Source organism: Gopherus evgoodei, chromosome 21 (genome assembly GCF_007399415.2).
Source record: "Gopherus evgoodei ecotype Sinaloan lineage chromosome 21, rGopEvg1_v1.p, whole genome shotgun sequence".
Lineage (NCBI taxonomy): Eukaryota > Metazoa > Chordata > Testudines > Testudinidae > Gopherus > Gopherus evgoodei.
Genome location: NC_044342.1, coordinates 1,720,766 through 1,744,549, shown reverse-complemented (window position 1 = coordinate 1,744,549; position 23,784 = coordinate 1,720,766). Strand labels below are relative to the sequence as shown.

General features: G+C 41.2%; 1 protein-coding gene and 1 pseudogene across 1 annotated transcript; both read right to left on the bottom strand.

The window, feature by feature from the left end:
* Nucleotides 1–3,889: 3,889 nt before the first annotated feature.
* Nucleotides 3,890–4,870, bottom strand: LOC115638383 (olfactory receptor 10A4-like). Its single transcript, XM_030539973.1, has one exon. The coding sequence runs from the start codon at nucleotides 4,868–4,870 to the stop codon at nucleotides 3,890–3,892; it is 981 nt and encodes a 326-aa protein (XP_030395833.1).
* A 9,369-nt stretch (nucleotides 4,871–14,239) lies between these two features.
* Nucleotides 14,240–22,943, bottom strand: LOC115638382 (annotated as a pseudogene).
* Between the last annotated feature and the right edge of the window lie 841 nt (nucleotides 22,944–23,784).

Below are 23,784 nucleotides of genomic sequence, written 5' to 3'. Positions count from 1 at the left end.
AAATGATGCTCGTCTCTGTAGCTGCTTGAAACACACAGAGAAAAATTACAAAAACTTATCTACAATTCAGATTAATATGCATAGATTTTTTTCATCTCAGCTCAAATTTACAATAAAAATGTTGTTGGAAAATCTGATTTTGGACAATAATGTTGATGTTCTGTATGTAAAATCATTGTATGTTAAACTATATGTGTACATGATTGTCCTCTAATTATGTGTATTTATTGCAAATGGCTTGCCTAGATCTGGGAAAGAGATATGAAAGCTTTTGCCAAGGTTTGAAATAAACCATGGTATTTGCGGGCATGATTTTCTATGACCTTGTGTCTTCTGTAATAGATTACATCTGTACAGAAGAATGACAAAGCAGATGTAAAATGCTATCAGAATAAAATGATAGGTCCTGGTTCTTCTCTAAAAGACTCTGTTGTAAATCAGAAATGACTGCATTGACATCAGAGGCATAAATCAGAGAAATAGGACCTAAGCATTTATAGTCTCATTCAGAGGTGTGAATGACTACGCAAAGTGTAAGGCAGTAGACATTCATATTCTACTCTTCTTTGTAGAATTGGTCCCTATATAGTAGGCCATTTGGCTGGCTGTTTTCCAATTTCTTCATCCTAGCCCACTTTTCATGAGAAAAAATGCTTAAAAAGTCTGAAATTAAAGCCATTGCACTGGCAGGAAGGAGGGGGCTGATTCATGGCAAGGATGTTGAAAGTGGAATAACACACTGATTGTCTCAGACACATTGTATAAGGCTCTCAATAAATAATAGGACCGGTAGCAGCAGAGCAGGTGAAAATGATGTCTGGTCACCAGGGGTAAAAGTAAGTCAGGACACTTACTGGTATGGGGCCAGGGTGGCTCTGGCCCCCAGAAGGGGTGGGGCCTCAGGCAGAAGGGATGGGGCTAAAGGTCAGCCACCTGGGCCCGCCATGTTAATTTAAAGGGCCCATGGCTCCAGATGCTGTTGTTGTGGCAGTGGTAGCAGCGGCCGGAACCCCAGACCCTTTTAAATTGCTGGCCACAGGGCAGCTGCTCCCTCTGCCCCTCTCCACACCTGTCGACAGACGGGGTCGGGGGGGAAGGGGCAGGGACATTAAATCACTGCCACAGCAAAGGATGGTCCTTAAAGCACTGCCGCAGCAGTACTTTAATGTCTCTGCCCCTTTTGCCTCTCCTGTAGGTGGCCCTACTGGTAAGGACCCTACCAGCAGGGCTGCCTACAGGGGAGGCAAAAGGGGCAAGGACATTAAAGTGCTGATGCGGCAGTGCTTTAATGTGGGCTAGGTATGGGCCGATGCAGTTCTTACTGGTATGCCGTACTGCCCCCTACTGGTTCACTTTCACCCCTGCTGGTCACCAAGGCCCAGATCCACAAATGGATTTAGCACCACAGGATGAGATTTAGGCAGCTTTAGGCACCACTGCAATCCACAAACATCTGTTCTGCTGCCACTAAACTCTGTAGGCACCTAAACTAACTAAGGGCCAGATTTTTCAAAGTATTTTGGTGCCCATTGAAATCCAAACCTTTAAAAATCTGGACCTAGGGATCTACATTTGTACTGTCAACATTTTCTTAGTGCCTAAATTTCTGCCTTTAGGCATGGAATGCCCATTTGACACCAAAGCTGCAGTGTGATCAAAAAACCTGTAAAGATTGGTGTCCCCAGCCTGTCTCACCTGAGGAGCCTTATCCACTAGGTAGGCTCTGCATGCATATAATGGCCCGAGGGAGACATGGAATAAAATGAAGTAATAGCAGTCTCTTCCATTATAAAATTTAGCCCAGCCATTAAAGAACCACTTGGGCTGTCGACACCCAAGTTCAATTCCCCTTTTGGGTCAGTCAGGTGAAGGGATCTTCCAGCTCTGAAGTGACTGCCTTGACCACTGGGGTACAGAGTCATTTTCATTTGCTATGAGGCCCAATGCATATTTAATTGCTTATACAAAGTGAAACAGATTCAACAGGAGATACTGGAAGAGCACTGTATCAGGATTTCCTTTAATTAGGCTTGGTAAAATTCAATTTTTTTTTAATTTTGATGCATAATATTGATGTTTGTTTATAACAGGGTTTCTCAAACTGGGGTCACCTCTTATGTAGAGAGAGCCCCTAGCAGGCCGGGTCGGTGTGTTTACCTGCCTCTTCTGCAGGTCCAGCCGATCGTGGCTCCCACTGGCCGTTGATCACTGCTCCGGGCCAATGGGAGCCATGATCGGCCGGACCTGCGGATGGGGCAGGTAAACAAACTGTCCCGTCCCACCAGGGGCTTTCCTTACACAAGCGGAGACCCCTATCTGAGAAACCCTGGTTTATAAGCATTTTTCTATTTCTATCAATTTACATTATCACAGTTGTGCAACATCATAGGTTTTAAGTATTTTTTCTGATTGTTACCGGTTTAAATGTTCATAGTTGTGGAAAATAATCGGGGGACAAAGACAAGAGAGTGGGTCATTATTTAATGACAAGAGACATTAATTGCAAAAAGTTAAAGGTTTATAATCACTAAAACAGAAAATGAAATCACATGACAAAATATACAAGGTAAGAATCCTTCAATTAAATTCTAATAAGTTCCCAAGCAGCATTTGTCTTAATTTGCCTATCCATAAATTTCTATTTTTTCAAAGGAAATATTTTTGCTGTTTTGTGTGTGTAAGGTGAAACTGATGTCTAACGTCATTTACCAATAAAAATCTCATCCTTCAAACCTATCCTTAAGTCAGTGGTTACAGCATGTAGCCAAAACATCGAAACCCCATGTTTGAATCCCTTCTACTTCTCGGGCAGAGAGGGAAACTTATCTGGGGGCATCTCCCATATTTTTGGTGAGTGCCCTGAACAGTGGGCTAAAGCTTATAAGAGAAGCTGCCTCCTCTCTCTGACATTTTGTGTGCAGTCAGGCTTGCTCTAAGAATGCCTACTGGATGAAGTACACCACATGTTGGGCCCATGGATCTTGAAAGGTGCCTTGTGAGGAAATTGACTATTGTAGCTGTGGAGATATGTCTCCAAGTTTTGCATCTGTTGTTATGGCAGGGGCTGGTGTTGCTTTGTTTTGGTGGATCCTGGTAGGGAGCTTCTGATGATGAGCTTGGTGATGTTGAGGGGCTGTTTTGAAGGCCAAAAGAAGGAGTTTGGGGAAGATTTCTTTCAGGATGTGGCCCTCAGTGAGTATGCATTGTAATTTTTTAAATTATACTTACATTCATAAATCTGCTAGACAACAAAAAACACGTCTTTAATAAAGACACTGGATTTCTGGCTCATTATAACCATCTGTAACTCACTAACCCCACTTTGTCCAATTATTGTAGAAGTGTTAACTGCCTACCTCACCTTCATTGATTTTTGCAACATGTATTAATGCTTTATCTATTCCACCCTTGTATTTAGCTGTGATTCTCTGAGTACCTTTCTCCGACCTGAAGAAAAGCTCCATGTAAGCACAAAAGCTTGTCTCTCTCACCGGCAGAAGTTGGTCCACTAAAAAATATCACCTCACCCAACTTGCTTCTTTAATATCCTGGGACAACCATGGCTACAACAACACTGCAAACAAGGTATACCTCATGTAGACCATCTGAACTGTGGAGAAATTAATCTCTACTTAAATCTCTAAAATCACTTCCTATCATGCAGTGCAGCTCATTTCACTCACATTACTCCAGGGTCCATCCAGACTATATCTTATGAGTCAACCTATAGCTGGCCCGGCAGTCCATACTTCTAAACTGGCCCTTTCTCACACTTAGGGTCTTACTATAGGTAATAGAACAGCTCTAATAATTAAGGACGCCCACATGAGCCGTGGTTTGCTACATTGCATCGCATGATGAGCTCCCTTTCTACATATTTGATTGCAGCTTACAATAAATGCCTACCACATAGTTGGTGCTTGGTTATAGAAGTCATAGTCTTACTTAGAGCTTTTCTCAGGGCCTCCTTGACCTCTTTGTTTCTCAAGCTGTAGATGAGGGGATTGGCCAGGGGAGTCAGGACGGTGTAGAGGACAGAGAGCACTTTGTTCAGGTCTCGAAGGGCAGCAGTGTCTGGGAGCATGTACACAATGATTAGGGTCCCATAGAAAATTGTGACCATGATGAGGTGAGAGGAGCAGGTAGAAAAAGCCTTTTGCCTCCCCGTGGTGGAAGGGATTCTCAGGATGGTGCTGATGATACACATGTAAGATGTCAGCGTTAAGAGAAATGGAAGAAGAATCATTATGAAGGAGAGAAGGAAGATCACAAGAACCATCTTGCTGGTGTCACTGCAGGACAATTTGAGCAATGCGATGTAATCACAAAAGAAATGGTTAATTTCATTGGGCCCACAGAAAATCATTTGTGACATCCAGCATGCTGTGTTGGTACTGACTGTGAAGCCACTTAGCCAAGACCCAGCTGCTAGCTGGAGGGAAAACCGATCATTCATAAGGGCTGAATAACGCAGGGGTTTGCATATGGCTAAATACCGATCATAAGACATCACTGCTAGGAGACAACATTCTGTAGCTACCAGACAAGCAAAGCAATGCAATTGTACAATACAGCCCCCAACAGAAATGGTTCTGTCCCCAGTCAGGAGACTGGCCAGCACCCTGGGCAGAATGTTTGAGGTGTAGCAGGTCTCCAAGCAGGACAAGTTTCCCAGGAAGAAGTACATGGGGGTGTGGAGGTGCTGATCAGCCACAACTAGCACAACAATGAGGATGTTCCCAGCCACGGTCACAATGTAGATCACTAGGAACAGCGGGAAGAGAAGAATCTGTAGTTCGAGGAGATTCCCAAATCCCAGGAGGATGAATTCTGTGACACCTGTTTGATTTCCCCATTCAGTATCTTCCATGGGTTGTATCTACAGAAAATAACTCCCAATAATAATTAAGTGAATTCTGTCACTGTTTGATTTCCCCTTACTCTGTTTCCCATGACAAGTCCCTAAAAGATAGTTAAACAAAATCTTTGCAATGTTATTAGATGAAGTTAGAAATTTAATACAGAGTCAATAATTTAAGCCTATAAAGATTATAATTTAAACTCCGATTTTCCCGGTGATTACTAATGTTATTTTTGACCTGATACTCCAGACAGTGAACATTCATTTCTTCATATCTCTGATGCTTGAGGCATCTGATATCCACTTAAAAGTAACTTGAAATGTCATTAGCCACAAACCTTGTTAATACAACCAATGCAATCTCCATTTCTTCCAACTTGAACTCTGGTCTCTTTTGAGGGCTAGAACCCACTTCTTCAGATCTGATGAATGCCTGAGAGTTTAGGCCCAATTGCATTTGTTAGTCTCTAAGTTGCCACAAGGACTCCTCATTTTTTTTTGATCATACAGACTAACACGGCTACCACTAAAACGTGTTCTCTATCAGTAGAATTTCAATAACTTTCAAGAGCTACACAGATTTAAACCAGATGGGGATCTGACCCATTGACTGCAGTAGCATTGAATATCTGGGCCAGTGCATTCAAAAAATTAGATAGTCAAGATTTAAACCATTCTTTATAGTGGAAGATACCTCTCTCACATCTACGTAGTCTCCTTCTATAAGATTTACTGACTTTCCAATTCCTCATTCAGCCTACAAGTAAAATATATATAATAGTATAGCTGTTAAGCTAACAAAAGTATAAAAGTTCCTCTGTTATCCTTCTTAAAGGTCAAGCGATTTATGTTTGAATCCCACCCTTCTAGTTGAATACTTCCGAATTTCTAAACAGTTTTCCAAGCACACTCACCTAGGATATATGGGACCATGGATCTAGAGGCTGGCTTCTTCCTCACAGTATTCTCAGATCTGTTGATCTGGATGGTATATACTGCCTTCTGTTTTTTTAAGAATGCGCAAAAGACTCTTGATTCAATATTTATCTGGGAGAAATTATCCTTTCTGTGAGAGGGTGAGATCTCCCTGGGCATTTCTGCTGCTGGGAATTTTAAACAGCTGGGAAGGGACCATTTATGAGAAACCCATCAAAGAGTCTACAAACAACAAGTTTAATGATGGAGAACATCTAACCTCAAAGGAAAATCATGCAGACAGTTAAACTCTTGACTTCAGTCTCTTCATAAATTTGATGAGATACACACCATTGTCCTGTATATGCAATTTACCTGTCCCCCTTCAATAAAGTTTCTGAGCACCCCACAATATTAAAAGTATTTATCCTTTGAGCTGCTGTGAGACATAGAGAAGAGTATTATCCTCAGTTTAAACACAGAGAATTCAAGTAGAAAGAGAAAAGGGGCAGATTTACAAAGGTATTAGGCACTGATAGATGGGCATTGGTATCTCGGGGGATTTACAAAAGTGTGTAAGTGAGTTAGGTGCCTAAGTCACATTGACTTCCAATGAGTTTTATGGGACAAATATTTAAAGATATTTGGGCATCTACAGATGCAAATAGGAATCTAGCAGGATTTTCAAATGCCGAGGCACTTAATATGCAATGAATCCCAAACCCTCTGCTGCCCCTAGAGTATAGCCACCCCCTTCCCCATCTGCCACCCACTGCTGTCAGGGAGGGATAGCTTAGCAATTTGATCATTGGCCTGCTAAACCCAGGCTTGTGAACTCAGTGAGGAGGGAAAAACAGTAACAGGAAACTTAGAAATGGCAGAGATGCTTAATAATTTCTTTGTTTCGGTCTTGACCAAGAAGTCTGAAGGAATGCCTAACATAGTGAACAAGGGAGAATGGTGGATGTGGTATACCTAGACTTTAATTAGGCATCTGAGATGCATGATATTCTTATCAATAAACTAGGCAAATACAATTTAGATGGGACTACTATAAGGTGGATGCATAACTGGCTGGATACTCAGAGAGTAGTTATTAATGGTTCTCTATCCTGCTGGAAAGGTATAACAAGTGGGGTTCTGCAGGGGTCTGTTTTGGGACCAGCTCTGTTCAATATCTTCATCAACGACTTAGATATTGTCATAGAAAGTATGCTTATTAAGTTTGCAGATGATACCAAACTGGGAGGGATTGCAACTGCTTTGGAGGATAGGGTCATAATTCAAAATGATCTGGACAAATTGGAGAAATGGTCTGAGGTAAACCGGATGAAGTTTAATAAAGACAAATGCAAAGTGCTCCACTTAGGAAGGAACAATCAGTTTCACACATACAGAATGGGAAGAGATTGTCTAGGAAGGGGTACGACAGAAAGAGATCTAGCTGTTATAGTGGACCACAAGCTAAATATGAGTCAATAGTGTGATGCTGTTGCAAAAAAAGCGAACATGATTCTGAGATGCATTAACAGGTGTGTTGTGAGCAAGACATGAGAAGTCATTCTTCCGCTCTACTCTGCGCTGGTTAGGCCTCAACTGGAGTATTATGTCCAGTTCTGGACACCGCATTTCAAGAAAGATGTGGAGATATTGGAGAGGGTCCAGAGAAGAGCAACAAGAATGATTAAAGATCTTGAGAACATGACCTACGAAGGAAGGCTGAAAGAATTGGGTTTGTTTAGTTTGGAAAAGAGAAGACTGAGAGGGGACATGATAACAATTTTCAGGTATCTAAAAGGGTGTCATCAGGAGGAGGGAGAAAACTTGTTCACCTTAGCCTTTAATGATAGAACAAGAAGCAATGGGCTTAAACTGCAGCAAGAGAGATTTAGGTTGGACATTAGGAAAAAGTTCCAAACTGTCAGGGTGGTTAAACACTGGAATAAATTGCCTAGGGAGGTTGTGGAATCTTCATCTCTGGAGATATTTAAGTGTAGGTTAGATAAATGTCTCTCCAGGATGGTCTAGACAGTATTTGGTCCTGCCATGAGTGCAGGGGACTGGACTCGATGACCTCTCGAGGTCCCTTCCAGTCCTAGAGTCTATGAATCTATGAATCCTTGAGGGGGCCATTTAGGGAACTAGGGTAAATATCTGTCTGGGGATTGGTCCTGCTTTGAACATGGGGTTGGACTAGATGACTTCCTAAGGTCACTTCCAACCCTGATATTCTATGCTGCCACACCTTAACACACTGCTGTCCCTAGTGCCCATTATACAGAATAGCTGTCACTTGCCTATCTCTCAACCTCTGCTGCCCCAATGTCCATTATACAGTATAGCCACCCTTTCCCCACCCAATTCCCCTTTTACTCCCAGTTCTCATTACATAGTACAGCTGCCCCTTCATCACCCCTCATTGTCTCCAGGAACCAGCTGACATCTGGGCACATTTGCACCTATTTATGATAGTCCTCTAAAGTAGAGAGTGGCAAATTAACAGACATACACCATTGCTGCATGAGAAGAAAGAAGATTCCATTCTGTAGCAACAAAAGTGGCAACTGTAAAGTGTTGGGCAACTCATCCAGAGAAAGAGATCAATCTGGTGTTGATTAAAGTGTTATCCATGGATTTGAGGATGGTGACAGAGGTGAAACGGGCCTAAGAAGGATCAGTTAACCTGAAGAAGTACACTGGGGTTTGAAGATGGTGTTCAAGTACTAGGCCCATGATGGTAAGAATATTTCTCGTCATAGCTGCCAGGTAAACCACTAGAAAGGCCATGAAATGTAAAATCTGCAGCTCTCAATATACAGGGAATCCCAGCAGAACAAACTCGGTCACTATGGTTTGACTAGACATTTCCCGCATTGGATACAGCCTGTGGAGGGATGATGTGGGAAAGAAAGAAGGAAACAAACAGCTTATACTTATTATGCCACCAGAGAAAAAGCAAAGGACATGATACATTCTAGGTATAATATCCTAGATAATCACATGGACATAGAATGGAGCAAGGGAAAAGTATCTTGTTCAACTGAAAACCTTGACCCAACTTTCACTACAGTCTCTGTACTGCTCCATCACACATATATAATTGGAGGGTAACCTGTTTGTCATCTCTACCCTATTTTAGCTTTCTAGGAAGCAACTAATGAATCTGTTTATTGAAAAACAGATATATAAAGATTAAAGAATGTTCACAACATTTCAAAGGTATTATAATTCCATTCATTTTATGAGGAACACAAAGGCAATATAATTTCATAATGAAAACAAGATGGCTGACAGAGGGGAGACTTTTACTGAAATAATCCAATTACTTAACTGAAGACTGTGTCCTGGACCTGAAAACCTGATGGACGAGCTGATATCAGAGACTCCAGCTTGCAATTCACCTGTCCAAAAGGTAAGTCTACCTTCATCTCTATCTGAAATGAAAGCAAGAAGGGCTAGATTCACAACGGGATTTAGGTGGCTAAATGCCAGATTCAGGTCCCACTGGTATTCAAGAAATCCCACTCAACTGATGCTGAATCCTGTAGACACCAAACACACTTGGCACTAGTATTTTACGGTTGTCCAGAGCCTTCAGAGAGACAGCAAAGGAGACACTGGCCTTTCACATGGCCTGGCTTGCTGAGGTTATCACACCATAGGAAGGGAACTGTGCAAAACCTGTCTGTTACAGCTATCCACCTATTTCCCATACTCCATTTTGTTTTTGTTCTCTTCCTGTGGCCGCCCTGCCCTGGCTGTTAAGTTGCTTACCAGGGCCACTGCCCTTCTCAAAGGGAGGGCCCCTTGAGTTGTTTAACAAGAGCCATTGCCCTTCTCAAAGGGATGTCCACTTGTGCTGCGTGCTAAATGGGACCACTGCCCTGTTCAAAGGGTTAGTCCTGTTATCACCTCGTTGAACCTGGGCTCAGCATAGGGCTGGCAATGTCCAGAGCTGCAAGACCTATTGTGTTTTTAAGATCCTGGGCATGAGTCATAGGCCTCATGTGCTTTTGAGTCACCTATTGCACAGGACTCTGCCCAGACATGTTTCTGTGCTCACCTGCCTGGTTTTTCCCTGTGCCTCCTCCCCTGTGACAGAGGGAGCCTATCAGGATTACTGGCAGGAAACTGCCTGAGTTTGCCCTTAAAAACAGACATTTTTGAAACAAACATCAGAAAGGTTCCTGCATTGCTGCCTGGTCTGATCAGCCAGGGGTTCTGGGGGGTCCTTTCTCCGCTCTCATTTTATTTTTGAGCACACCCCCATTTTTTGAACCCCCCCCCACACAAAACGAATTGCTACCTGAGAGATCTCCTGATTACTGAGACTGTACCGAGCCCTTCTTGCTTCTTCTGATGTTGCTGCTGCTTCTGCCTTTGCTGCTGCCTTGGGGACTGGTAAGAATCTCTCTGTAAAACTTTCCCTACTTTTATTTTATTATTTTAGCTGCTGGCTCTGTTTCCCCAGCACACAGACTCAAGCTAAACCTTGGTCTGTGTCTTAAAACCTCTCTTAAACTCCGCCGCGCTTTGCTGCTAAAAATAAGTTTGTGCGGCTGCTAAGCTCTGCTCCTGTGGGCTTTGCCACAGGGCTCCCTGCTTTCAGCTGTATCCCTTGGCTTCAGCCATCATCCCTTGGCTTCCTTGGGAGCTGGGTCCTGAGCACATACCACTCTGCTCTCTGTAACCTCCCCATAGCATAAGGTGCACCATAGGTTTTGTTTTTTTAGTTTAAGTCGTCACAGTTTGTTAAGATTGTAGAGCTTGTAAGTTCACCTGCCTTGTTATAGTTTACTGTTTTGTTGCTCCGTATAGTTGCTTGTTATAGTTTTGCTTATAATTGTGATATTTGTTGTTTTGTCTCACCATTGGTTAAGATAGATAAGGGTTTTGCTGATTCAAATTCATCTTCCCGCTGTCCCGATCTCTCCCTGAACTTTCCCGTGTCTGTTTTTCCCCCGCTCCAATCTCCCCCTCTGTGTACTTCTCCGTGTCTATAGACAAGGTTTTTGCCACTTGAATTCATGTCTGTTTTTCCCCGCTCCAATCTCCCCTTCCGTGTGCTTCTCCGTGTCTCCCTGTTATAACTCCTTGCTGCCCCCCCCGCGTCTGCATCACCCTCCGAACCTCCCAAACCCCCTTGCTGCTTCTCCCCCTGTATAAACTTCCCAAACCCTTTGCTGCTTTTCCCCCCGCATCTGCACTCTCTCCGAACCTCCCAACTCCTTGCTGCTTCCCCCCACCCCGCGTCTGCATCACCTTCCGAACTCCCCAACCCCCTTGCTGCTTCTCCCCCTGTGAAACTTCCCAAACCCTTTGCCTTTTTTTATTCCTTTGTTTTTGGTGCCCGCTTGTTGCTTAAACTTCTCTCTAGCCCTTCTCCGCTGCCCCTCCCCTACCGAAGCTCACCATCACACTGCTCCGTTGTCCTCACCCTGCAGGGCTTCAGAGTCTGCTGCTTCCAGCCGCACTCTCCTCTCATCAGTTGCCACTAATCATTCACTCCCCTCTCCGCCCTCCTGTTCCTTGACAGATTATCTGCTATCCTAGCCTCACAAATTAAGTCATTACTTTTCTTTTATACGGTTACATGGCATAAATTCATTTAAATTCACATTTTACTTGTAATTATAACACCCCATTGGTTGCTTCCACTTTTCTAATATACTTTGTATTTGCATTGATACCATTGTGTTACATTGTGTACAAGGCCACCAACCACTTAATACATTCTATCTAAGATTGTTGACCATTTTATATAGAAGCTACCATTTTATTTTGCATTTCTTTTTGATAGGCTAATTGACTGTACTGTACCCCATTGTGCTGAACCCCACTTACTGTACCCCACCGTTAGAACTCCCTACACTGTTCAGTAAGAACCCCCCCATCATTGTCTATTGTAAACACCCTATACATCCCATCCCATCCTATTTCATTGTTCAATGCCCACCACTTCCTTTTTCCTTTAATAAAGAAATTAATTGGCACCCCACCTGTGTGGTAATTGCTCCCCAAGATCCCATATATCTGCAGGCAGGGACAAAACCCTTTTCAGGAGAGTGTCTGCCATAGGGATATGATGGCTGATGAGTTGAGAAGCTAGCATGAGTGCACTTCTCAGGAATGTGTGTGTTTTTGTAATACCAGCCCTGTTTTTGCCTGGTGCTCTGAGTTTACAAGCAGGCAGAGCCTGACTTCTGCTAACTTTGTTTCTTTGCTTTATATCAGCAAAGCTTGACTACTACTTTAGTTCAGGCCTTAGGCCTCACAGCAGGCCTCTGATACAAGGTCTTATGTCTCGGGCTCTCTTTCTACTACACTTACTGTCATCTACATACAACACGTATCCTGCTGTCAGGACAGGACATTTCATGTTAAAATCAAGTGTCTCGTAATCTTGGGCAGTACGTTGTGGTCTATTGCAATCTATTATTCTGTAACATCACCTTTTTCAGTAATCTTGTGACCTTACTGGCATAGGGCTATTCCTATGCCATCCATTCATATTAACCATTCTTAAGCCTATGGTCTAGTCTGGCTCAGCTAAAATCTTACAGGCCTTAGTCTGTGGGCCTTGTGTTCCACCCATGCTTTACTTATATACCTAATACACACTCATCGCTCCGAAATACTTTTCAGTTTTTTACTGCTATTATCCTACAATTTAAATCTATTTAACAGACTTTGACTATAATATATGAAATAGCACATGAAATGAGCATAACACCAAATAACACAATGATAAAATGAACTACAGTCTGATAACACCCAAGGGGAGATTTTAGATGGCTTATTTCTTTACCCATTTACTTCCCTGGTTCTTCTTGCATAAACAGAGAGCAACAATACTCAAAGTTCAAAGGTGCAAACAATTTAATGTTTATTGGGCTGAACTTTCAGCAAGCAATGATTTCAATTTTCTTCCTCAGTGTCCCGCTTCTCAACTCTAAAACCACAGAGCCTTACCTGTGTCCCTGTTCCCACTTCCTGTTCCCAACCCCCCCCTTAGCAAAACATGATTCCAATCCCGCCCCTTACTTTCTGATTGACTGCAGACTATATAGTAAAACTTGAGTTCTTAACCAATCATTTTACTGAAATTTAACTAACCAATTCTAACATACTTTAACATAATTATTTAACCAATTATATCCCACCACCTTAATTGACTTACACCCAACAAAATTAACAATCACAGAAGCAGATTATACAGACAAACAATACGGAAGTGGAGACTACAGTGACAGAACAAGAAAGAAATGAGATTTTACACCCCAGCTATTGATAACGGAGTTCTTGCCAGACAGGAGGGTATCAAGCTAAGTTTTCTTCACATTTTTTAGGCTCTTCCCTTTCTCTGGAGGTGATAGATCGGATCACCTTTCTAAAAGCCCCAGATTCCCTTATTTCAATGTGGCTGGCTTGGGATGTGAGGATGTAACCATTCGCTTTCCAGCTTATGGCTGCCCCTGCTGCTTAGCCAAAGGCCTTAGCTTAAGATCAGGGCCTCAGACTGTCACAGTGGGAGAAGGCCCTTACACAGGCAGACAATGATTTTGATTCTTTTATACCTCTATAACTAGCTAAGTGATAAACATGTAGCTAAATTCTTAAAATATAGGCCTTTAAAGACAGGCATTAATTTCTATATCCTAACAGTAGATGTTACATTTGTGGGATAAAATTCAAAGCCATATGATCAGTTAATTTAACATGCCCCATTGGCTTCCCCCTCTGCACTCTGCCTCCTAATCCATCACCTCTACAGGTTTGTGTGCGTGAAAGTTGGGACTTTTAAAGGTGTCTAGAGATAAAAAATCCCTTTGAAACAACCCATTGACCTATCTTTCAGAAATTTCAGTTACAACCTATATTCTTATGCCTAGTATATGGACCACTCACCTGAATAAGTAATATTCAGATAACAAGTGACAATCCCATATAACAATCATTTCAAATTTTATTTTACCTTAAAAACATTAACTTGAACTATATGAATTTTAGGAAGGCTGTGAACAAAATGCAGAGTCCAAAGGAAAGCAACAAAAATGATGAAAGGTTTAGAAAACCTGATATGTGAGGAAAGGTTAAAAAAAAAACTAGGCATATTTAGTATTGAGAAAAAAGACTGAAGGGGGAATCTGATAACTGTCCACAAATATGTTAAGATCTGGTCTAAAAAGGAGAGTGATCAGTTGTTCTCCATGTGCACAGAAGGTAGGACAAAAAGGAACCGGCTTAATCTGCAGCAAGGGATTTAGGTTAGATAGAGGAAACAAATTCTACCTATGTTAGTTAAGGTCTCGAACAAGCTTCCAATAGAGGTTGTGGAATCCCAGTCACTGGAGATTTTTAACAACAGACTGGTCAACACTTCTCAGGGATGGTCTAGGTTTATTTGTTCCTGCCTCAATGCAGGTGGTTGGACGAGATGACCTCTCAAGGTCCCTTCCAACTCTACATTTCCATGATTCTTGCAAAAGCCACACATTTACTTAGAGCTTGTCTCAGGGCCTCCTGGACCTCTTTGTTTCGCAGACTGTAGATGAGGGGGTTGAGCAGAGCTGTAAAGACTGTGTAGAAGACAGAGAATACTTTATTCAGGTTTCTCAGTGTATCAGTTTTTGGTAACATATAGGCAATGATTAGTGTCCCATAGTAAATGATAACAATGATGAGGTGTGAAGAGCAGGTGGAAAATGCCTTTTGCTTCGCAGTGGTGGAAGGGATTCTGAGGATAGTGATGATGATGCAAATGTAGGATGTCAGAGTTAAAATGAACGGAATCACTGAGAATACTGAAGAGCATATGAAAGCAACCACCTTCAGCACATGAAGATCACTGCAGGAGAGTTTTATTACTGGGATGAAATCACAAAAGAAACTGTTTATTTCTGTTGAACCACAAAAAATTAACTGTGACATCAATCTTATTACTATGATCATAGCCAGAAACCCACTTATCCAAGATCCAGCTGTTAGCTGGAGACAGAACCTATCATTCATGAGGACAGCATAATGCAGTGGTTTGCATATCGCTAAATACCGATCATAAGATATCGTGAATAAGAGGAAACATTTTGTAGCCACTAGAGCACCAAAGAAATAAAATTGTATGATGCAGCTGCTAACAGAAATGGTTCTGTCCCCAGTCAGGAGACTGGCCAGCATTCTAGGCAGGACAGTGGAGCTGTAGCAGGTCTCTAAACAAGACAAGTTCCCAAGAAAAAAGTACATGGGGGTATGAAAGTGCTGATCAGTCACAACTAGTGCTGCAATGAGGATGTTCCCAGCCTGGTCACAACGTAGATCACTAGAAACACCAGGAAGAGAAGGGTCTGCAGTTCAGGGAGATTTCCAAATCCCAGAAGGATGAGTTCCGTTACTGATTGATTTCCTCTGTCTCTGTTTTCCTTCAACAGTCCCTACAGAAAATTAAACAAAACATCTACAATTGTACTTGATGAAGTTAGAAAATTAATACAGAGTCAATCATTATAATTTATAAAGATAATGTAAACTCCCCTTTTTCTGCTGATTACTGGTGGTATGTTTCAGCTGATACTTGAAACAATGGACATGCATGTTTTTGGTATCGCTGATACTTGAGGCATCTGATGGTAGCTTAAAAGTGACTTGATATTTCATTAGCCACAAACCTGGTTGATACAACTGGTGCAATCTCCATTTCTTCCAACTCTAATTCTGATCTCATTGGTATCATGCAGACACCATGTTTTCCCAACTATTCCCATACACTTGTCTGGAAAGAATACAAATCCCTTCTGAGTTACTGAAAACTGACAGGCAACTTTCTTTCTTAAGCAACCTGGGCCTGATTTTCAAAGTTATTTAGGTAGCTGCCTAGGACTGGAGTCACAACAGGATTCTGCTGCCTAACTGCCACTTTACGCACCTAAACCCCAGAATCAGTCCCCATTGGAATTCACAAAATTGCCATTCAAAAGCTCCCAAAACCCAAAGATGCCTAAACTTGTTCAGCGCCAAAATTTTGGTTGTAAAAGTCCCCCAGGTGCCTACATTTCTGTCCCACACAAGAGCAGACAATCCCAGTGGTTTTCTAGGCACCTAAAATTTGAGCACAGTGACAATATCAACAAGCCTTTGTCATTCTACCCTTTAGTGGAGCTTTCAAAGCTAGATGAGCATTCTTGTGCCCAGCCTACTCGGGAGCTTTTGAAAATTGCACTATGCACCTCTATGCATCTTAAGGAGCCCATAAACTCTTTTGAAAATCTGACCCCATATCTTCAAACTGTTTTATATCAGCAGAGCTGCAATAACTTTCCAGAGCTACACTGGTTTACACCAGGTGGGAATCTGACCCCTGGACTGCACTTGCATTGGATATCTGGCCCAGTGAATTGAAAAATGTGACAGTCAAGATTTCAGTCATTCTCTATAGTGGAAGATACTTCCCTCACTTCTACTTAGTCTACTTTTATAAGATTTCCTGACCTTCCAATTCCTCATTCAGCCTACAAGTAAAGATATATAATAGTATACCTGTGAAGCTAACAAAAGTATAAAAACATGTCTATCATCCTTCTTAAATGTCCAACGTTTGAATCCAATACTTCTAGTTGAATACTTCTGAATCTGGAAACAGTTTCATTATAACTGAAGTTCACCAGCTGGCATCAAGATGATATACACTTCAGCTGAGAAAAATGCTTTCTTGCTGCCTTATTTTTCATTGAGCATGAGATTCCTCTGTGAGAGTCCTATGGATCAAGGAGATAAATCCCACTTGCTCACTTAGTCTGGGATTTTCTAAGAAGCATAAGGGATTTAGGCAGAAAGAATAAAATTTTCAAGAGTCTAGTGGCCTGATTTTGAAAGGTACTTAGGCACCTAGTGGGATTTTTAAAAGCACGTATGTGCCTTAATATGACTTGTTTCATAGTACTCCCAACTCAGAAAGACACAAAGGTGAGTTCTCCCATTAAATCCTCCAGCCCACAGACATTCCAAATCTTCTGAAATAACATGTCTAAAACCCTGTGTAAATTCCTGGTTGCCAGGTTGCTCTGAATTTCATCACAGATTCTAACAGGCGTATTAAATGTAACTATGATTTGGGAAACTAAAAAGTTTTGCTGAACTTTTTGTGTTTCTTTGTTCTGTTCTGTGATAAATAATGGCTTCCTGACTAAATGGAGAATATTGATTATCATTGAACTTGTTAAAATTTCCTTTGAAAAATTAAAACAAACACCAATTTTTGCCATCTTTATGAAAATGTAAAATGATGTTTTGGGTTTATTGAGAACCACAAATATTCCTTTATTGGGTATTCATTCTGTTTAGGAAAAAAAAGAAAAAAAGAAAAATTCAGGGAAAGGTGTTGACAAAAAAAATATTCATTTCCAGAGGTGCAGCGAGCACCCCCTGTACCCTCCAACTGGAGGGGGTCCCGCAAGGAAGGGGGCCCATAAAAGTGGCAAAAAAAATGTAAGGTATAACTAGGTAAGTGACTTTTATTGACGCTATTGCACAATCCATGTCGGTTTTACTGACAAAACTGTGAAGTCATTATGATACATAATAATGCTATTGGCTACATCAGTTGTCTGTCAGTCAGTTTCGAATTTTAGTTGGACCCATTCAAAGAATGTGTATTTGCATTCATAATGGCGGTCGGCGAATAAATGTTATTAATTTAGTTTAGTTTTTTATCGTTTCCAACGCAGAAGTGTGCTTTGTGATGTCTAAGAGAATGTATAAGAGTGGAGCTAGTAAACGAAAGGCAGCAAAAGATGCCGAGAAGGAACTTGAGAAAATTCCAAAGTTGTCAATGTATTTTGTGCTGCAATCCAACGTACAGGTACAGGCACATGAAACGGACAGCGCTAGCAGCGACAATCGTACCCAGAAGTATCCAGAAGTGCTTCAAGTGAGGTCGAAGGTGAAGCCGGTTGTTTTACCAAACAAACTTTGACAGATATTCCAGCTGCTGCTGGGAAAGAAGTATCTGAATCTGAACCACTGACTGATGATCCAGGAGATTGGCCGTCTATAATATCGGACAGGCAAGTGTGTGACATTGTTGCACGTGGCTCACTGCAGCAGAATGAAAGTTACGAATTTCCACTTAACGAGGAAAGACGGAGGTTCACAAGTACTCATTTCTATTGAACCACGGCAAATGGCGAGAAAATAAGACATTAATGGTTAAGGTACTCAGTTCAGAAAGATGCCATTTTTTGTTTTTGTTGTAAATTATTTGGCACTGGCGACATACCGCTACGTCGTGGAACATCTGCTTGGAAAGCACTGTCAAAAAGACTTCAGCAGCATGAAACAGGCAAAGGTCATCAAGACTGTATGGTGAAATGGTTTGACCTTCGGTCAGGCATAGTAAACCGTACATCTATTGACCAACTCGAATTGCAGGCTCTTCTGAAAGAAAGAGATTTCTGGAGAAATGTTGTCAAACGCACGATTGATGTCGTCATTTTCTTGTCCGAAAGAAACTTGGCATTTCGAGGAAGTTATGAAAAACTCGGCGATCCTTCAAATGGTAACTTTTTGGGACTGTTTGAATTGCTTGCAAAATATGATACTGTCCTCAGCGAACTTTTACAGAGGATTAAGAAGGCAGAGACACATGTTCAGTACCTCAGTCCACAGATCCAAAACGAGCTGATTCAAGTTGTTGCCAGTAACATTCAAGAGGCCAACATAGCGCAGCTTAAAAAAGCAAAATATTATTCAGTTATTTTGGACTGTGCTCCCGACGTGTCACATGAAGAACAGATGGCTCTGGTGTTACGCTTTGTTGAATGCAACGGTGAAGATGGTGTCAATATTCATGAAGCGTTTGTTGGTTTTCTTAATGTTCGTGATACAACTGGCGAGGGCTTATTGGAAGCGTTTCTTGAAAAGGCAAACAACTTAGGAATAGACATTGCTGACATGAGAGGCCGAGCTTATGATAACGGTGCAAATATGAGAGGAAAGAATAAAGGAGTTCAAGCCCGCATGCTAGAAATAAATGACCATGCCTTGTTTGTACTATGTGGAGCTCACAGTTGGAATCTTGTGATCTCAGACGCGGCAAAGTCATCAAAACATGCCGTTGACTTTTTCAGTCTGATTAACAGAATATACGTTATCTTTTCTTCTTCACCTTCACGTTGGGATATACTTCAAGAACATATGCCAATATCTGTTAAAGGGTTATTGGACACTCGTTGGGAGTCGAGAATTGATGCTGTGAAGCCATTGCATTATCACTTTGAAGAATTGTGCAATGCTTTGTCATCTTTGTGAGAATATGCGCTCGAAAAGAATGATGGCAATACAGCAACAGAAGCCGGTGCGCTTTTAGACCATGTTACTACGTGGTCTTTTGTTCTGACTGTGTACATGTGGTACGATATACTATTTCACGTCAATAAAACCAACAAATTAATTCAGTCACCAGATGTGTCAATTGACGTACTGCAAGCAGAAGTCGGTGCTACAATGAAGTTTTTGGAAGACTATAGAAATACAGGATATAACTCTGTGGTCACAAATGCACGTGAAATAGCAGAGCATATGAGTATTGAGCAGGTGTTTCAAGAAACCAGGGTGCGACATAAGAAGAGAATGTTTGATTACGTATGTGCTGATGATTCGAGTCGTCTTTTTGCCGAAGAAAAATTCAAATCGCAGTTCTTTCTTGTTCTCACTGATCAGGCCATATCTTCTGTTTCGTCGCGATTTGACCAACTCGTGGAGTGGTATAAGTTGTTTGGATTTCTGTATAACGCTAACAGCCTGAAGCAGTGTCACAGAGAAAATGAACTGGAGAATCACAGCAAAAATTTTGAAAGAAAAATGGGAGACATTGATGCCAACGAACTCATAATGGAATTGAATCGTTTTATTTATGTCATCGAGAAAGAGAGAGGACATGTCACGGCAAACAATTTTTTAACGTACATATACAAGAACAGCTTCAGGAGATATATCCGAATCTTTGCATTTGCCTCAGAATTCTTCTGACCACACCAGTTACTGTCGCTGGTGCTGAAAGGAGCTTCAGCAGAATGAAACTGATCAAGAATATCCTGCGCTCAACCATGACAGATGACAAGCTTTCTGCACTTGCAGTTATCTCAGTCAAAAACAAGATTGCCAGATCTCTGGACTATGATGCATTGATTAACCAATTTGCGGAGAACAAATCTCCAAAGAAGCGCTTTGCGTAAATACGGAATACATGTACACTGTAGGCCTATGTATACATAATATGAACCCTGTATATTGTATAAAATAAATACCGCATTCCAGTTTCTGCATTGTAAAGGGCCCCGGACATATGTTCGGAGGGAGCCACGTTCTTTGTTGCTACGGCCCTGTTCACTTCCTTTGACAATTTTGGCAGAAATTAAAATATTTTTCACATGATCTAATGTTCAATATGTTAACTTCTTGCAAAAAAAAAAAAAGACCCCAAATCACAAAAAGAAACTATCCCAGGATTAAAATGTTGAGCAAGAAACAGGACTTTTTCAGAGCCTATAACTAACCAATCTCAAGTCAAAACTCCTAGATCTTCCCATGTCTACTGGACTCCATCCCAGGAATGGATGTCAAAACCTCTTCATCTTGAATGTTAGTTTTCCAGGCTCGCATCTTCCAAATATTTCAATTAAATTAACAAGAAGGCAGTGAGAAGAGACTCAATATTCACTCATGCTCCCTCAACTACATTCATCTATCAGTACATACATCCAATATTCCCAGGTCAGCAGAGGATCTAAGTGAGAAGCAGACAGAGTATATGAGAAGAAAGAGAGACAGAGAGTGTCTCTAATATAACTCAATAAACAGAGCTGATAACATTCTATGAGGGAAAATCCTGAAGTGGGGAGAGAATGAAGATGGAATGGTCTGTGTTTCATCTTCTCTAATGCTTCAGACCAGAAAACCACAAAAGGACTTAGGCACCTAGTAAATCACTGGGATTCACAAAACCTGAATTTAGCATCCAGGCATCCTATAGAATGAATGGTGGGAGAGACAGGCACCTCAAAATGGGATTCACAAAAGCCAGCTCACTCAGAAGGGATTCACTTAAGTTGTCAAGGAGAGGCGTAGTCTGTCTCGAGCACTCTTAGGAAGTTTGATGCCTGAGTCTGTGCTAGAAGGAAACATCGATGTGGGCTTTGCATTCTCAGCTGTGATCCCTCTTTAGGGTCAGGGGTTTCTTCTGACCAGAAGTAGCTCCCTCATAAGTTTTATCCTAGCAGTGAGAGCACTCACCTAGGATATACAGGACCATGGATCTAGAGGCTGGCTCGTTCTCACGATGTTCTCAGATAAGCTGATTTGGATGGTATATTCTGCCTTGAGGCTTTTTTATTAAAGTGCAAAAGACTTTCTCGATTCAAAATTTATCTGGGATAAATTATCCTTTCTGTGAGAGGGTGAGATGTCCCTGGGCATTTCTGCTGCTGGGAATTTTAAACAGCTGGGAAGGGACCATTTATGAGAAACCCATCAAAGAGTGTATAAACAACAAGTTTAATGATGGAGAACATCTAACCTCAAAGGAAAATCATGCAGACAGTAAAACTCTTGACTTCAGTCTCTTCACAAATTTGATGAGATACACACCATTGTCCTGTCTATGTCACCATTACTTGTCCCCTACCAACAAAATCTCAGAGTACCCCACAATATTAAGAGTATTTATCATCTGAGCTGCTGTGAGAGGTAGAGAAGAGTATTATCCTCAATTTAAACACAGAGAATTCAGGTAGAAAGAGAAAAAGGGCAGATTTACAAAGGTATTAGGCATCGACAGATGGACATTGGTATCTCGGGGGATTTACAAAAGTGTGTAAGTGAGTTAGGTGCCTAAGTCACATTGACTTTCAATGAGTGTTATGGGACAAATGTTTAAACCGGGCATGTCTACACTGCTACTTTTAGCCCAGTCACAGGAGCGCAAATCACTTGACCTGGAAGCTGAGACTCATCGCTAATGGGAGGTTTTTTTGCAATGTAGACATACTCCGTATACCATTGTAAATACATGTCCATTGACTGTGCCAATATACTGTGGATTGACTTATACGTAGGCTTAGAAGAATTAGAGATATGTCAATAAAAGTCAGTAAATATTAATTTCACCATACACACAAAAAACAGCAAAAAATATTTCCATTGAGAATAATCAAAACATGCAGCTAGGCAAAGTAAGAAAAATGGTACTTGAAAACTTAGTCAAGCTTCGATTTAAGGCTATTTACTTTGTATATTGTGAGGCGATATTGACAATTTACATTTTAACTGTTACAAACCTTTAGTTTTTTTCATTCTCAATGTCATGAAACAAGTATTGTCTTTCCCCCTCCATTATGTGATCCCCTCCCAATAATTTCCTGCAAATGTGAAAATTTAAATAGATAAAACGCAAGGGAAAAATGCTTAAAACATAATTTTTTTGGAATTTTTAAAATATAAATTGGTAATACTAATGTTTAAAAAATAACATTGATATTGTCTGGTGAAGTTATAAAATAATAAAAATTGAATTCTGTGACATCTGAAGATAAGGATTCTACTTCCCATAATTGAGGGCATAATTTGAAAACAGCCCGACAAATTCTCCACCGACGTAAGCTGACAAAGTTTCATAGAAGGTAAAAATTTACAGTAGCAGAGAATTTGATCCAATGGGTTTCTCTAGCTGTAAATGAGGCTGAATCATTTTGAAGAGCAGTTAGGTTTTGGAAAATGTCAATCAACTCCAGGGCATAGCATGAACATTAAATATTCAAAATGTATCTAAAAAAATTGAGAATAATTTGTCACTAATACTTTCTCCTTGTATCTGAATGACCTTAGAAAAGAACTATTCTACGCACTAGTTTCTAGAATCCAGAATTTTTTCTGAAGAAGAATAAGCACATATATTGTTCACTTTTCTTCTTTTCTACCCTCACCCTGGTTTTATCTTGCATTTCTCTCCACACAGCAGGAAATGTCCAACCAAAGCACTGTGACCGAGTTCCTTCTCCTGAGATTCTCTGATGTTCGAGAGCTGCAGATTTTGCACTTTGTGGTGTTCCTGGTGATCTACCTGGCAGCCATAATGGGCAATCTTTTCATCATCACAGCCATAGCCATTGACCCCCATCTTCACAGCCCCATGTACTTCTTCCTGGGCAACTTGTCCTTCCTAGATGTCTGCTACATCTCCGTCACCGTTCCCAAGTCCATGGTGAACTCCCTAACCAACACCATACTGATCTCTTTTTCTGGCTGTGTTGCCCAAGTCTATTTTGGTATCTTCTTTGCCTTTTCAGAGTTGGTCCTTCTCGCAGCGATAGCATATGATCGCTACATTGGAAACTGCCATCCTTTGCGTCACAGGGTCATCATGACCAGAGGGGCATGTGCACAGATGGCAACTGGCTCCTGGATCAGCAGCTGTATCTATTCATTGCTTCACACTACTAATACCTTCCTATTACCTTTCTGTGGGTCCAATGTTGTTGATCAGTTCTTCTGCGATATCCCACAGCTGCTGAAAATCTCTTGTGCTGATACAAGTGCTAATGAAATAGTGAATATTCTATGTAGTGCTGTTGTGGGTTTATTTTTCTTAATTTCCATATTGGTGTCCTATATTCACATCCTTTCTGCTGTGGTGAGAATCCTCTCTGCAAAGGGCAGGTATAAAGCCTTCTCCACTTGTCTGCCACACCTAATTGTGTTTTTGTTGTTTATCAGCACTGGCATATATATACGTACCTAAGGCCGGGATCAGCATCTTCCCCGTATCAGGGTGTGCTGGCTATTATGTTGTATTCTGTAGTGACCCCAGTAATAAATCCACTCATTTACAGCCTGAGAAACCAGGAGATAAAAGAAGCTGTAGGCAAAATTTCAAGCCAGATATTTTTCACCAAGAGCCTTTTTACTTCTTAATATGTACATAGGTTACTATTCTCTTCCCACTCCAGGTTCTCATATTC